Here is a 14837-nt window from a genome sequence, read left to right on the forward strand (position 1 = left end):
AGGGTCTAATAGTTGCTGCTCTAGTTCTCTAGAGACAGAGGACTAATTGACAGAGCACTCTACATTATAGACAGGCATGCCTTGTACTCAGCATGGGAGTTTGAGTCATGGCAGAGGCCGATCAGTACACATGTTGTCAATCCACCCCTTGATGGGAAGGGAAGCTCTTACTATAGCTGGGTGTCTTCGGTAAGAAGCTCCACCTGGAGAAGCACTGTATACACTGCCAGTAACTGATGTTCTATTGGGGCATGTCTGATCTCTGCCCCCTTCCATAGTTAGGACCAAAATCCAAGGGGCAGGCAATCACTCCTTTGTTGTTTGCACTGTAATGCCCAGCCCATATCTTCTGGGGCACTGAAACACCTGATTCAAATGGCAACCCCATATGGGAGATTCCAAGAGCTTTATTCTGTTTGACCAGTATTTTTGCTTTCTCAAAGGCAGCCTGTTATTTGGCTTCCCAGTCCCATTTTTATCTATATCTATATCTATCTATCTATCTATCTATCTATCTATCTATCTGTATATATATATATATCTCCCTTCTTAACTAGAAAATATAGTGGGCAAAGGCATTGTGTTAAATGGGGTAGAAAAATTCACCAACACCCCAGAATTCCCACAAAAGCCTGTACCTCTTTTTCATTTTTTTGGTATAGTGTAGGTTTGAACTTCATCTAAGACAGACTCAGGGGCAACATGGGTCTTACCCAACCATACAATTTCCAAAAACTTTATTGCACTGCCCAGATGTTGAATTTTCTGTGGGTTCATTGCCCATCCTCTTTGTTGTAGGTAGTCCTGCAAAGCCTGCAAGGTTTTCTGTAGCAGAGGCAAACATCCACGGGTTAATGTGGATAGCCACTGGATCTTTAATAGAGGTTAGTTTCAAAAACTAGGAGATTTCTGCTACAGTCATGCATTCATTAACATCTTGTTTATTAGCAAAAATCAGTAATCTGGCTTTTTTATACAGTTCTTCTCAAGTTCTAGAAGTCCTTTCTCTGTCTGTAGTGTCCATAACAACTATTAAAAATTCTGTGTTAGTATAGTAAGTGTTTCAGGAAGAACAAAAAGATTCTTGGCCATCAATATGACACATTAGGAAACATGTATTATCACTTTCTCTTCTACATTACTTCCTATTGTAGGGGATGTATGAACAACTTCATTCATAGAAAACTGGTGAAGGATGGTACTTTTTCCTGCATTATACCATCCAATATTGATAACTTGGTGGGCCTGCTGATTGAATAGTCTCCATATCCTGGTGTAGAGAATTCCCACCTCAGGCAGGGGACCCCACCTCCTACCACAGGGCTGCCTGGCCTCCTAAGGCTCAGGCTGATGGGAAGAAGAGAGATGCACCAGAGCCCACCTCTGCTGCTGCTGTGCCTGTGCTGGCTACTTCCTAAAAACTGGAGGGAGGCCAAAGCCCAGGCCACATTGTCATTTGCAAGGCCCAGGCCACTGACTCCAGGACATGGCCACTGTGTTGTCTGTGATGAGCCTTGTGGGTCACCAACAGGCCCCAGCTCTTTTATATATATATTCATTTTAGAGAGAAGAGGGAGAGACAGAGATAGATAGATAGATAGATAGATAGATAGATAGATAGAGAGGAGAGACAGAGAGAGAGAAGGGGAGGAGGAACAGGAAGCATCAACTCCCATATGTGCCTTGACCAGGCAAGCCCAGGGTTTCTAACCGGCTACCTCAGCACTTCCAGGTCGACGCTTTATCCACTGTGCCACCACAGGTCAGGCCAGGCCCCAGCTCTTAACGTGGTGGTGACCATGTGGACGGGGGCAACTTATTAGTTATGTTTAGGTTATCCACAAAGACTTCATGAGACTTTAGACAAAATCAGCCATCATCCTAAATTACAGTTTTTGTGACAAATTTGTAAGCACAGGTCTTTGCTTTCTAGGCAGAAAACTTGTTACAGTATCTTATCAGGAGCAGACACATAGTCCAAGAAAACTTGGTCTTTTTAAAAGAGAGAAAGATTTTCCATCAGCTTACTTTTGATATTTAAAATCCATTATTTAATTAAATCTATTTAGTTTGACCACACATTAAAATTTCTTTTCAGGCCCTGGCTGGGTAGCTCAGTTGGTAAGAGAATCATTCCTGATATACCAGGGTTGTGGGTTTGATCCCCAGTCTGGGCACATACAAGAATCAACCAATATATAAGTGGAACAAATCTGTGTTTTTTTCTCTCTCTCTCTCTTCCTCTTCCTCTTTCCCTTCCTCTCTCTATAAAAATCAATCAATAAATAAAAAATGTAAAATCAATCAAGAGCCCTGGTCGGCTGGCTCAGTGGTAGAGCATTGGCCCAGTGTATGGAAGTCCTGGGTTTGATTCCCGGCCACAGCACACAGGAGAAGCATCCATCTGCTTCTCCCCCCTCCCCCCTCTCCTTTCACTCTGTCTCTCTCTTCCCCTCCCACAGCCAAGACTCTATTGGAGCAAAGTTGGTCTGGGCACTGAGGATGGCTCCATGGCCTCTGCCTCAGGTGCTAGACTGACTCTGGTTGCAATGGAGCAATGCTTCAGATGAAAAGAGTATCACCCCCTAGTAGGCATGCCAGGTGGATCCTGGTCGGGTGCAGGTGGGAGTCTGTCTCTCTGCCTCCCCGCTTCTCACTTCAGAAAAATAAAATTAATAAAATTAATCAAGAGGCCCTGGCCAGTGGCTCACTGGATAAAGTGTTGGGCCAACATTATGAATGTCCCAGGTTCAATTCCTCAGTGGTCAGGGCACACAGGAGAAGTGACCATTTGCTTCTCCCCCTCCTCCTTCTCTCCCTCTTCCCCTCCTGCAGCCAGTGGCTCCATTAGTTTGAGTGTTATGCCTGGTGCTGAGGATAGCTTGGTTGGTTCCAGCACATCAGCGTCAGGTGCTAAAAATAGCTTGGTACTCAAGCATCGGCCCAAGATGGGTTTGCCTGGTGGATCCTGGTTGGGGCATATGCAGGAGTCTGCCTCACTATCTCCCCTCCTCTCACCAAAATAAAAAAAAAGAAAGAAAAGTGTGTAGAATTGATTTGGAGGGGTACACAGGGCACCCTGTGCATGGTGATATTACTCATGTTTTTCCTGCTTTCTGCCTTGTTAGAGAAATACTATCTTCTCTTGTGTCCTACAGTTATACTAGTCACGCAGGAATACCCTGTCTGGTCTTTTGCTGAAACTTGGCCCAATCTGGCTTAGTCACAAGTGCTTGGACCTTAGGTCATGGCAGCTTGTGTCCTGCATTTCCTAAGCTACAAGCGGTTTCCAGTTTATTGCTTTGCTTTCCAATTCCATCAGCCAGTTCCAATGCCAACAGAATTGTAGACATTCTTTTTTATTTATTTATTTTTTATTTATTCATTTTAGAGAGGAGAGGGAGAGACAGAGACAGAGAGAGAGAGAGAGAGAGAGAGAGAGAGAGAGAGAGGAGACAGAGAGAGGAGACAGAGAGAAAGGGGGGAGGAGCTGGAAGCATCAACTCCCATATGTGCCTTGACCAGGCAAGCCCAGGGTTTTGAACCGGCGACCTCAGCATTTCCAGGTTGACGCTTTATCCACTGCGCCACCACAGGTCAGGCCGGAATTGTAGACATTCTAATATCTTTTCCTAGTTTCATTACTTCCTCTAATTTTCTAACCCTGGCTTCTGCCTCTAGCAGGCTGTTGGTAGCCAGCTCAACTGCCCGTAAGACAGGGCCAGCCTATAGCTGCAGCCACATGGATTCCTTCTTTGTCACAGTGTATAATGCATACTTCCTCAACTGCCTAAAACCAACCAGCATTTTCAGGGCTCCTCTGGACTCACACAGCGGTCCACATACATCTAGCATATGGGCCACCCCTTCCCACATAGAAGTTGATGGCTAATCCGGGATTTCCTCGATAGATCTCTCTTTCCCAAGGTCCACTTCTTCAGTCTCCTGGTTTGCTCTCCTTCACAACAAATCATGCTGGATTAGTTTATTCTAATGACCTCATTTTAATTTTACTGTCTCTGTAAAGGGCCTATTTTAAAATAAAGTTACATTCTGAAGTACTGGGATTATTATACCAACATTCATTGGCCTTTTTTGGGGGGACACAACTTAACTAATAATGAGGATGGTAGAAACTTGACAACAGCACTATAAGAGAAGGTAGATGGTTAGTGGGCATTGCCTTCCTAGTACACATCATGATCAGGCAATTCTATTATAGACTTTCATAAACTAAGATAGGTAATGGGAGAAAAAAACCAAAATGCAGGATCATTGGAGAAGTAGAAACTTTTAATTTGGGGGATTGTTAGTGTCCAAGATTCCTCTTTCCAGGTGGGCAATAAAAAATGGACACTGGTAGAAGTGAGATCTTTAGGTGACAATTAACTAGAGCATATTGAGCTGTGGGATGTCATGTTTGGGAGGTGCCACAAACAGACTGGTCATTTTTTTTTTTAGCACATTAGTTGATAATTCTCTGCTATGAGGCCTGACTTCAGATCACCACAACCTTTATTTTGTTTCTTTTATGCTTCTGACAGGAAAGTGGTGGTCCCTCAAAGTGAGTGCCATGAACCAGAGACTGTAATATACCATGATGGATTGGGCAAGAAATCTCCCATGGTGCCCTTTCTTCTTCTTGGTGCAAAAAACAAAACAACCCCCCCCCCCAAAAAAAAAACCCCAGAGCTATTATTTCTCATTTTCTCCTGGGCTGTCCAGAGAAGCTTGGAAGTATTACTGTGCAAAAGCCCAACAACCCTCACTTGTCCAAATAAAGGCACTGAACCAAAACCAAATCCAACTTGAAACAATTTTCTTCAGTAGAAGAATGCATGTATTAGAAACTACCCAGTAGTATCCTCCAATTACTGGGACTTATTAAGATCTTTACAGATTAAAAACAAAATTAAAAAATTATTTATTGATTTTCGAGAGAGGAAGGAAAAGAGGGAGAAAGAGAGAAACATTGACTTGTTTCACTTATTTATGCATTCACTTGATTCTTTTTTTTCCCCCATTGGTTGATTCTTGTATGTACTCTGTTGGGGAATCGAACATATAACCTTGGTGAATTGGAACAATGCTCTAATCAACTGAGCTACTTGGCCAGGGCAAAATAAAAAAATATTAATTTTTATTTATTGATTTTAGTGAGAGAGAGAGAAAGAGAGAGAGAGAGAGAGGAACTTTAATCTATTTCTGTATATGCCCTGACTGGGGATCGAACCAGCAATCTCTATAACTGGGGCTATGCTCTAAACAACTGAGATACTTGGGCAGGGCAAAAATAATTCTTTTTTGTCATTATACCCATTTTTCTTTGCTGAAAAATCAGTTATTCTTCTCTATATTGAAATCATTAGGTTGACCTTAAAAGTTGAAGCAGTATTTTAAAACCATGTTAAATCAGGAATAAAACATTTATAATATCCAATGTAAAAATGGAGTTCTGACAAAAAATATAGGAGAAAAGAATGGGAAGAGATAGAAAGGTATAGGGAGGACAATGAGAAAATGAAGCCGTGTTTATGTTGATGAGTGTTACCAACGGTATCCCAGGTACTGTTTGATTTTTGATTGTTTCTCTTCCTACAACTCAAACTCCTTACAGACTGGACAATGTCTTATTCATCTTTGTTTTCCCAGTGCCCAGCAGGATACTTGACAAACAGTCTGTGTTCAGGAAACAAGTGTTGGCCTGAATCAAACCACATTGGACTACTACAAATGAACATTCTAAGATTTAAATTTCATAGCTAGCCTCTGAGTATAGGTATATTTGTGACCAGAAGACTTTTATAGACAAGCTTATACAGTAATTGATGTGATTGTGTAAAATATATATTTCTGAGCCCCACCCTAGAAATTTCAATCCAGATGGTCTGGGTGGGGTGGGTGGGGCCTGAGAATCTGTACATCCAACAAATGCCTCAGGTGTTTTCTTTACAGCTTGGGAATCAAAGGCAGCTTGTAAACCAACACATCAGATGCCCTAAGCTCTGGAATTGCTCTATTATTTTAAACTCTGTCCCTTGAAGCCTGATCTGAAAAGAGTATCTGACCATCCTAACACGAAAGTTTACCAAAGAGATGAAAGTGCTTAGATGGTAGTTACAGCACACCAAGACACTTGTTCCAAATGTCTGGTCTTCTTGCTGGGCTTCTGTCTGCAGATTTCTGAGAGCTCTCAGTCTCCAGTGCTGTGAAAGACCAAATGTAACAGAAAAGATGTATGGAGGTGAAAACCAATTGAGAGGTGCTTACTGTCTTAAGGGGGTCTCCTAAACCTTTCAACTGCTTATAGATCATTAACATTTTGAAGGAGATAAGTCAAGAGAGGGAAGGAAATTAAATGTATTAATAGAAAAAAGACAACAGCAAAGTGCTAATACACACGAGATGTTCAAGTTTTCTAATAAAGAAGTACTCATTATTTGACCTGTGGTGGTGCAGTGGATAAAGTGTTGACCTGAAATGCTAAAGTTCTTGGTTCGAAACCCCAGGCTTGCCTGGTCAAGGCACATATGAGAAGTAATTGCTATGAGTTGATGCTTCCCACGGCTCCTCCTCTCCCCTTCTCTTTCTCCTCTTTCCAAAATCATTAAGTAACATCTTTAAAAAATCTTATTAAAAATAAAAAGAAAGAGAAAGAAAGAAATGCTTATCGCCCTGGCTGAGTAGCTCAGTTGGTTAGGCAGGGGTAGTCAACCTGGTCCCTACCGCCCACTAGTGGGCATTCCAGCTTTTATGGTAGGCGGTAGCGGAGGAACCAAAGTTTAAATAAAAAGATAGATTTACTTATAGTAAGTTGTTTTATAAAGATTTATTCTGCCAAACTTAGTGAAAATCCGACATAAAGTACTTGGTAAGTAATTATTATTATATGCTTTAACTTGCTGTAACTCTGCTTTCTAAATTTTATAAAGTTACTTCCCTGCTTTATAAATCACCATTACTGTGAAACTGGTGGGCGGTTAGAAAATTTTACTACTAACAGAGATACAAAAGTGGGCAGTAAGTAAAAAAAGGTTGACGACCCCTGGGTTAGAGCCTCATTCTGATACTGCCAGGGTTGCAGGTTCGATCCCAGTCAGGGCGCATACAAGAATCAACCAACGAATGCATGAAAAAGTGCAACAACAAATCTGCGCTTCTCTCTCTCTCTCTCCCCCTTCCTCTCTCTCTCTAAAGTCAGTAAGATTTTCAAAAAAAGAAATAAGTGCTCATTAAGCCCTTATGGGGCAGCGTGGTTGGCTGGGGTGTTTGTTGTCCCCACATGCCAAGGCTGATGATTCCATCCCCGGTCAAGGTACAAAGGGGAATCAACCAATGAGTGCCTAGGTGAGTGGGGATAGTCAGGGTTTCTCTCTCTCTTCCTCTCTCTCTCTCAAGTTAAATTTAAAAAATTAAAAAAAAAAAGTTCATTAAAACCACGTTGAGAAATGGGGGTGGGAGGAGAACCTGTTAATTGTGTCTATAAATATGAGGTCACTGGGCAGATATTTAGGATAGACTAAATGGGTAGGTGACCCTAATTTGAAGTCAATTATCAGGGATAAATGGCTAGCATTGTTAATAACAACACTTGCAATAAGTGAGCATCACTGTGCCAATATACTGGGATCCACCCATCGCCACTGACCACAGCCTTTTTGAAGACTCCCTAAGAACCCACAGAAGATAACAGAAATCAGGAAATCATTTGCATGGTACTTTATAGATTTTCTTTGTTCAGTATAAACTCTGAGGAAAGTGGGTTTATTCCCTATCATTGCCAGTGCGGAGATAAGTGAATTCAGGCCGAGTACCTCCTAGGTGGCAAAAGTTGTGCTATGAGTCCATCTCCCGATCCTCGCTCAGCACACTGACTCAACAAGCACAATACAATACAATACCATAAAATGTATCTGGGATGAAAGTCAACATCCCATTTGACCCACACTATTCCTTTGATTTAGGTAAGGTCGGAATCCCCTCCTCTCTACACAGGAGGTGACGGAGGCCAAAATATGTTGTGACAAATGTACGGGGCTGTAAAAGGCAGCGTGTGGAGGTGGAGCCCAGAGCTGACTCCTCAGGTCGGAAGCTCAGATAAGGCTTTGGTAGCGGTGCCTGCGAGTCAAAGATGAGAACCCGACCGCCTGTGGAGCGCTTGCAGGTATGCGGGACAGCGGGCGCAGGCGGCCAGGGGGCCTTCGGCCATTTCCGAGCGGAGCCCTGGGTCCTGGGCGGCTGTGGGTGAGGTCTGTCGCACAACAATCCAACTAGGATCCAGAATAGCTAAGACTGAACGAAACAGCCTCTCAAGTCCTCTCTGGTCTGCGCTCGAAGCTGCTTATCATACCTGGGTTTCCGACAAGGTAGGGCTTAAGGGGCAGGTCCCGCAGCCCGGTCCCAGGAGCTGGGACCACCCCAGGAGCTGGCACAGGGCCCCCGCGGAGGGGCGTCGGAGCGGAGACCTAACGGGGCCGGGGACTTGGCCGAGGCGGCGGGGACAAGTCCGGGAGAGGAAGCAGCTCTCAGGTTCAGCTCCGGCCGGCGACAGGGGTGGCCGAACCCGGGGTGAGCCGCCGGCGGGGAGAAGGGAAGGTGCTTTCGGAGCGGCCAGGGGCTCGAGAGCCTTGACTCCGACTCCCAGGGCGCCCGGAGCCGGAGTCCCGGAGCGATGAGAGTGCAGGTCACGGTAAACGCCGGCCTGCCCCTCCCCTGCGCGGTCCCCTGCCTGCCGTGGCCATCGGGAATTCGCAGCCTCAAGTTGAGCGCTCAGTTCTCTCCACTGCCGGCCCGAGCGCAACAGGAAGTTCCAGGGGCTTGGAGAGGGAGCGCTTGGGGACTCCCGGAATGGAGTTGTGACCCTGGGCATGCCTTGGTCTCTGATAAGGCAGCCGAACCTCAACCTGGCTGTTACCTTTTTTTTGTCTGCACTAGCACACAGTATGTTTAAGTACTATATATTGAGCACATTGTATTTCAGGCAGAGTACAAGGTACTTAGCAAACGTGAGCTCCTTTCGACATCGCTTGGTTGTTAACAGCAGTTTCTTTGGAGCCAGAGCACCTGAATTAGTTTCCCAGTTCCACTACTAGCTATGATCTTGGGCAAGTTACCTAACCTCCATGCTTTGGCTTCCTCATCTGGAAAATGGAATAAAAGTTATACTTTGAAGACTAAATGAGATGCTATATATGCAATACACTTAGAATAATGCCTAACGTATTTAGGTTGCAATAGTTTGTGATTGTTAATATTTCATTATGGCAAAAATCCTATAAGGTCTACATATTATTGTCCCCCCCCCTTCCCCACCCTCCACTGGGTTACAGGAGGGGAGGAAGTGAAGCTGAGGAAGAAAAACAGAGTTGCGGTTTGAACCTACGTCAGTGCTTTAAAACACTGAAAGCATGGATATTCTACCCATACATGTGATTTTGATCATCCTAGGGAGAAGGTAGATCACCCCTAACTGCTAGAAGGGAAACCTAGTTCTTCAATTTCTTTCCCCTATATACAAATGTTGTTTCATTTTTCATCTGCTTTAGATTTTTCCACTATTGATAAATCATTTTTTTTTTTTAGATTAGATATTATGCCTTTTCTGGAATCTGGGTTTAGCTGTAAGAATCTGACTGTTTCTTAGGTCTTGCCCCCCTCCCCACCACATCTCACTCACTTGTAAAACATTTGATATGGAACTTGGCATGAGCCACCTTATGGGGGGCTAAAATTAGGGGCTAGTACCCTCAGGTAGTACTAAACTTGTCTTGAGAGACAAGGGCTTGAATAGCATTTGAGTTGCTTGTGTTCCAGAGGAGAGGGGGAAGACCTAGACAGCATATTGGTGATATGCCATCAATTTTGGTCTTATCTTGCCTGTTTACTATTCTCTATCACAGCTATTTTGTTTTAGTTGGACATCTATACCCAAACTATTAAGCATTTGGTAAATACTGAACCCAAAATATGTATCACCTCTTTATCTTTCTTGCTGTTTTTTTTTTTTTTAAATTATGGATTTTTTTAAAACTTTATTTTATTTTATTTATTCATTTATAGAAAGGAGAGAGAGGGAGAGGAGAGAGAAAGAGAGAGAGAGAGAGAAGGGGGGAGGAGCTGGAAGCATCAACTCCTATATGTGCCTTGACCAGGCAAGCCCAGGGTTTCGAACCGGCGACCTCAGCATTTCCAGGTCTACGCTTTATCCACTGCGCCACCACAGGTCAGGCTAAATTATGGATTTTTTTTAGAGAGAGAAGAAGGAAGAGAGAGAGAGAGAGAAACATTGACCTGATTCCTATATGTGCTTTGACTGGGAATCAAACCCACAACCTTTGCATATCAGGACAATATACTCTCACTGGGTATTAAATCATAGGTTTTCAGTATAGGACAAAGAACCCAAACATTCTCAGAGAGACTTTCACCACACTTATAGTAGAAACATACAGTGCTGGAAGTGTAAGTGGTCATTCTACCTATAATTCAGTTATTCTTTGTGTCACATCAGAACTCTACATGGCAACTATTTCCTGCAAAAGAAAAAAAGTCATTGTTAGCTAAAGTATTCTGAAGTGGGTCTCAGTTTTTTTTCCTCATTAAAAATATGAAAAATATGAAGCACTTCATGAGTTTTTGTTTCATCCTTGTGCAGGGGCCATGCTAATCTTCTCTGTATGGATCTACTTTTAGTATGTGTCCTCAGTTGTGATTTTTTTCTTTTTAGTTTTATTGAAGTTGTATATACACGTAGCTCAAAGTCATATAGTTTCATCAGTTTATTACTAAAAACAGAAGAACCCTCCATCATTTCCTGCTTTTCAGAAAGAGCGATCATGTTCATCTCTTTAGCTAGTTGGTACTTATTCGTGTCTCTAAATAATGTTGATATTGTTCCTTCTTGATTTTTAAAGGTTAGTCATAATGTATCTTCTTTCTAGTATGGAAGATGACGGTTTAGCTTTCTTTTGCATGTCTGCTCTTATCACATGCCTCCTTCCACTTCCTTCCACTTATCCTCAGAATAGTTATCTCATAATTTTTAGGTAGGTCAGTATTTAATTGAGTTACCATTATTATGCCTTCCTATACACTCTGAAGAGTTGAGTAAGGTATTATATGAATTACTTCCCCTTTCTTCACTTTTATTTTCTCCAGAGTGTTCTTTCTGTGTATGCTGGCAGTTTTCTATGGAGTTTTCACGAATTAACTGCAAGTACTTTTCTAGTTCTTGAAATCTTTTCTCAAGATGTGCTAGTGCAACAACTATTGAATCGATATAATTTTTTTCTTTTTCTTTTTGTTTTAGCAAGCGAACGAAAGAGAGACAGACAGACAGGAAGGGAGAGAGATGAGAAGCATCAATTCTTCGTTGAGGCACTTTAGTTGCTCATTGATTGCTTTCTGATATGTGCTTTGACTGGGTGCTCCAGCTGAACCAAGTGACCCCTTGCTCAAGCCAACAACCTTGGGCTCAAGCCAGTGACCTTTGGGCTTGAGCCAGTGACCTTGGGCTTCAAGCCAGTGACCTCTGGGCTCAAGCCAGCTACCATGGTGTCACACCTATCATCCCACGCTCAAGCCAGCAACCCTGTGCTCAGGCTGGTAAGCCTGTGCTCAAGCCAGTGGCTTCGGGGTTTTGAACCTGGGTCTTCAGCATCCCAGGTCAACACTCTATCTACTGGGCCACCACCTGGTGAGGCCAGACTGGTTGCTCTTGTTTGATGCACAGCTGTTATTTTGGGCTCTCACTGTCATGTTGAGGATCCCCTTTGCGTCTCTGTTATTCAAACAGAAAATTCCCTTTCTACCCCTCATTCTCATCCCCTTCTAATCCAGAGGTAATCAAACAGTTGGATTTGGAACATATTACTTAGGCATATTATATACATATGTATTTGTTGTATGATTTGTGCATACTGTATATGCTAGCATGCACTGTGATTTATTTAAAAATAGCTCCTGGAGATCCTTCCATGTCAATATATATTGATACTTCCTTGGATGAACTAATCATTGAAGGTCATCCATATATTATTTTCTAGCTACCATTGTGCTTTTCTCTTCATGACATGCCATTTTTCTAGATTCATTCAGCCATGTATTTACTGAATGCCAACTACAGTATGTACTAAGCCTTGTCCCACAATCTGAGGATATATTGTGAACAAAACTTTTATTTTTGAGGTAGAGAGGAATGGTGAGATGATTTTTTTTTTGGATTCTTCTGAGGTGAGAAGCGGGGAGGCAGACAGACTCCCACATGCGTCCGACCAGGATCCACTGGCATACCCTCTAGGGGGCGATGCTCTGCCGATCTGGGCCATCACTCCATTGCAATCGGAGCCACTCTAGCACCTGAGGCAGAGGCCAAGGAACCATCCTCAGTGCCTGGGCCAACTTTGCTCCAATGGAGCCTTGGCTATGGAAGGGGAAGAGAGAGATAGAGTGAAAGGAGAGGGGAAGGGTGGAGAAACAGATGGGAGCTTCTCCTGTGTGCCCTGGCTGGAAATCGAATCCCAGACTTTGACACACCGGGCCGACACTCTACCGCAGAGCCAATCAGCCAGAGATGCTTTGTGATAATGAACTGAGCTCAGCTATAGCTTTAGTTAGCTTGTTTTTCCTCTCATAGCATATAGACATTATACCATCAAGTCTCTCTTTGTTTGTCTGTATCTCTCTTGGTAGAAAATCATGATCATTGCCAATTAAGCTTTATTACCAGAACAACAGAATCATACCCATTAGATATAGAGATAAATTTCCTGAATGGATAAACTAAATTTGATATATATGTTTCTTATATGTATTTATACATATAATGGAATATTATTCAGCTTTAAATAGTAAGGAAATTCTGACATATGCTACAACATGGATGAACTGTGAGGGGACATTGTGCTAAGTGAAGCGCATCACAAAAAGATATTGTATGATTCTACTTATATGGGTATCCAAAGTAATTAAATTAAATGACCTGTCCAGATAGCATGGTTGGTTAGAGCAGGGTTCGAGAACCTATGGCTTGTGAGCCAGATGTGGCTCTTTTGATGGTTGCAACTGACTCACAGACAAATCTTTAATAAAAAAATAATAACGTTAAAAATATAAAACATTTCATGTATTACAATCCATTCATTTCCTACCACTCATGTTCATGGTTGTGGGTGGCTAGAGCCAATCACAGCTGTCCTCTGGGACAACACCAAATTTTTATTGGATAATGCGTAACATACATGGGTTGTTGTGAGGTCAGGAAATAAACTTTCCTCCTTTTAATCAAGTAGTCAGCTAGCTAATTGCAGAGACCCTTTTGACAAAGAAGATGGCTAAAAGAAAAAAAGATGAGGAGTATCGTACTTTTCAGCAGGAATGGACAGAGAAATTTGCCTTTGTGGAGAGAGCAGTTCTGCAGTGTGTCTAATATGCAATGATAAAATTGTATCAATGAAATGGTCAAATATAAAGCGGCACTTTGACACATGCCATACTACATTTGCATCAAAATATCTAGTAGGGGACAGCAGGAAGAAAGCATGTTAAGAGCTACTGTGCAGAGTTCAAGTTAGTCAACAGCAACTCCGTGTTTGGATCCAACAAGGTAACTAGAATTTGGCTAACTTTGCTGGTGCTTTAGCAATTGTGAGAAATGGAAAGCCATTCACAGATGGGGAGTATGCCAAAACATTCATGCTTGATGTTGCCAGTGAACTTTTTGACGACTTTTCAGATAAAGACAAGATAATCAAACGAATAAAAGACATGCCTTTGTTGGCAAGAACTATTCATGATCGTACCATCATGATGGCAAATCAAATTGAGGCAACACAAGTGAAGGACATAAATGCAGCACCATTCTTTTCTCTCGCTTTGAATGAGTCAATAGACGTAAGCCATTATTTCAGTTCAGTGTGATTGCAAGGTATGCTGTCGGTGATACACTATGTGAGGAAAGTCTTGCTGTTTTGCCTATGAAAGAGACAAGAGGGGAGGATTATTTAAGTCTTTCACTGAGTTCGCTAAAGAAAAAAATCTACTGATGGATAAACTTATTTCAGTGTATAATGATGGTGCTCCGTGCATGGTAGGGAAAAATAGAGGATTTGTAGCGCTTCTTCGTGAACATGAAAAGAGACCCATCCTAAGTTTTAACTGCATCCTACATCAGGAGGAGCTTTGTGCTCAGTTGTGTGGCGGGCAGCTTGGTGAGGCGATGTCTCTGGTCATTCGGGTGGTCAACTTTATTGTTGCCCGAGCTTTAAATGATCACCAGTTTAAAACACTGCTGGATGAAGTTGGGAATAATTATCCTGGTCTGCTTCTGCACAGCAATGTGCATTGGTTGTCAAGAGAGAAGTTTCTCAGCTGTTTCGCGGCTTGTCTGAGCGAAATCTGGACTTTTCTTGAAGTGAAAAATGTCAAGCACCTTGAGTTAGCTAACACTGAGTGGCTCCTGAAGTTCTACTATCTCATGGACATGACTGAACATCTGAACCAGCTCAACGTGAAAATGCAAGGCATTGGAAATACAGTCTTATCCCTTCAACAAGCAGTGTTTGCATTTGAAAACAAGCTGGAACTCTTCATCATTGACACTGAAACAGGTCATTTACTACACTTTGAAAAACTGGGATTTTAAAGATGCATGCACAGCAACTGACCCTGCTCAACATCTTGATCTCCAGCAGCTAGCAGGCTTCACATCTAATCTCCTGCAGTCATTCAAAGCGCGCTTTGGAGAATTTCGTGAGCGCACTCGTCTTTTTAAATTTATCACCCATCCACACAAGTGTGCATTGGACAGCGTTGACCTGAGTTACATCCCCGGTGTCTCC

The 14837-nt window shown here is 42.6% G+C and overlaps 1 protein-coding gene and 1 non-coding gene across 5 annotated transcripts in view; one reads left to right on the top strand and one right to left on the bottom strand.

Moving 5' to 3' along the window:
- The window catches only part of TRPM6 (transient receptor potential cation channel subfamily M member 6), a 201118-nt gene that overhangs the window by 18341 nt on the left and 167940 nt on the right, over positions 1–14837 (top strand). For 3 of the 4 annotated variants that reach the window (XM_066257076.1, XM_066257078.1, XM_066257077.1), the window contains exon 2: positions 7965–8164. The exons of the other annotated variant lie outside the window; for it this stretch is intronic. In XM_066257076.1, coding sequence (XP_066113173.1) covers positions 8132–8164 — 33 coding nt within the window. In that variant the 5' untranslated portion in view covers positions 7965–8131. The remainder of the gene's footprint in view (positions 1–7964; positions 8165–14837) is intronic. 4 annotated transcript variants of the gene reach the window in all.
- Positions 10610–10712, bottom strand: LOC136327934 (U6 spliceosomal RNA). Its single transcript, XR_010729987.1, has one exon. It is a non-coding gene; the product is annotated as a U6 spliceosomal RNA (small nuclear RNA).

This window comes from Saccopteryx bilineata, chromosome 2 (genome assembly GCF_036850765.1).
Source record: "Saccopteryx bilineata isolate mSacBil1 chromosome 2, mSacBil1_pri_phased_curated, whole genome shotgun sequence".
Taxonomy (NCBI): domain Eukaryota; kingdom Metazoa; phylum Chordata; class Mammalia; order Chiroptera; family Emballonuridae; genus Saccopteryx; species Saccopteryx bilineata.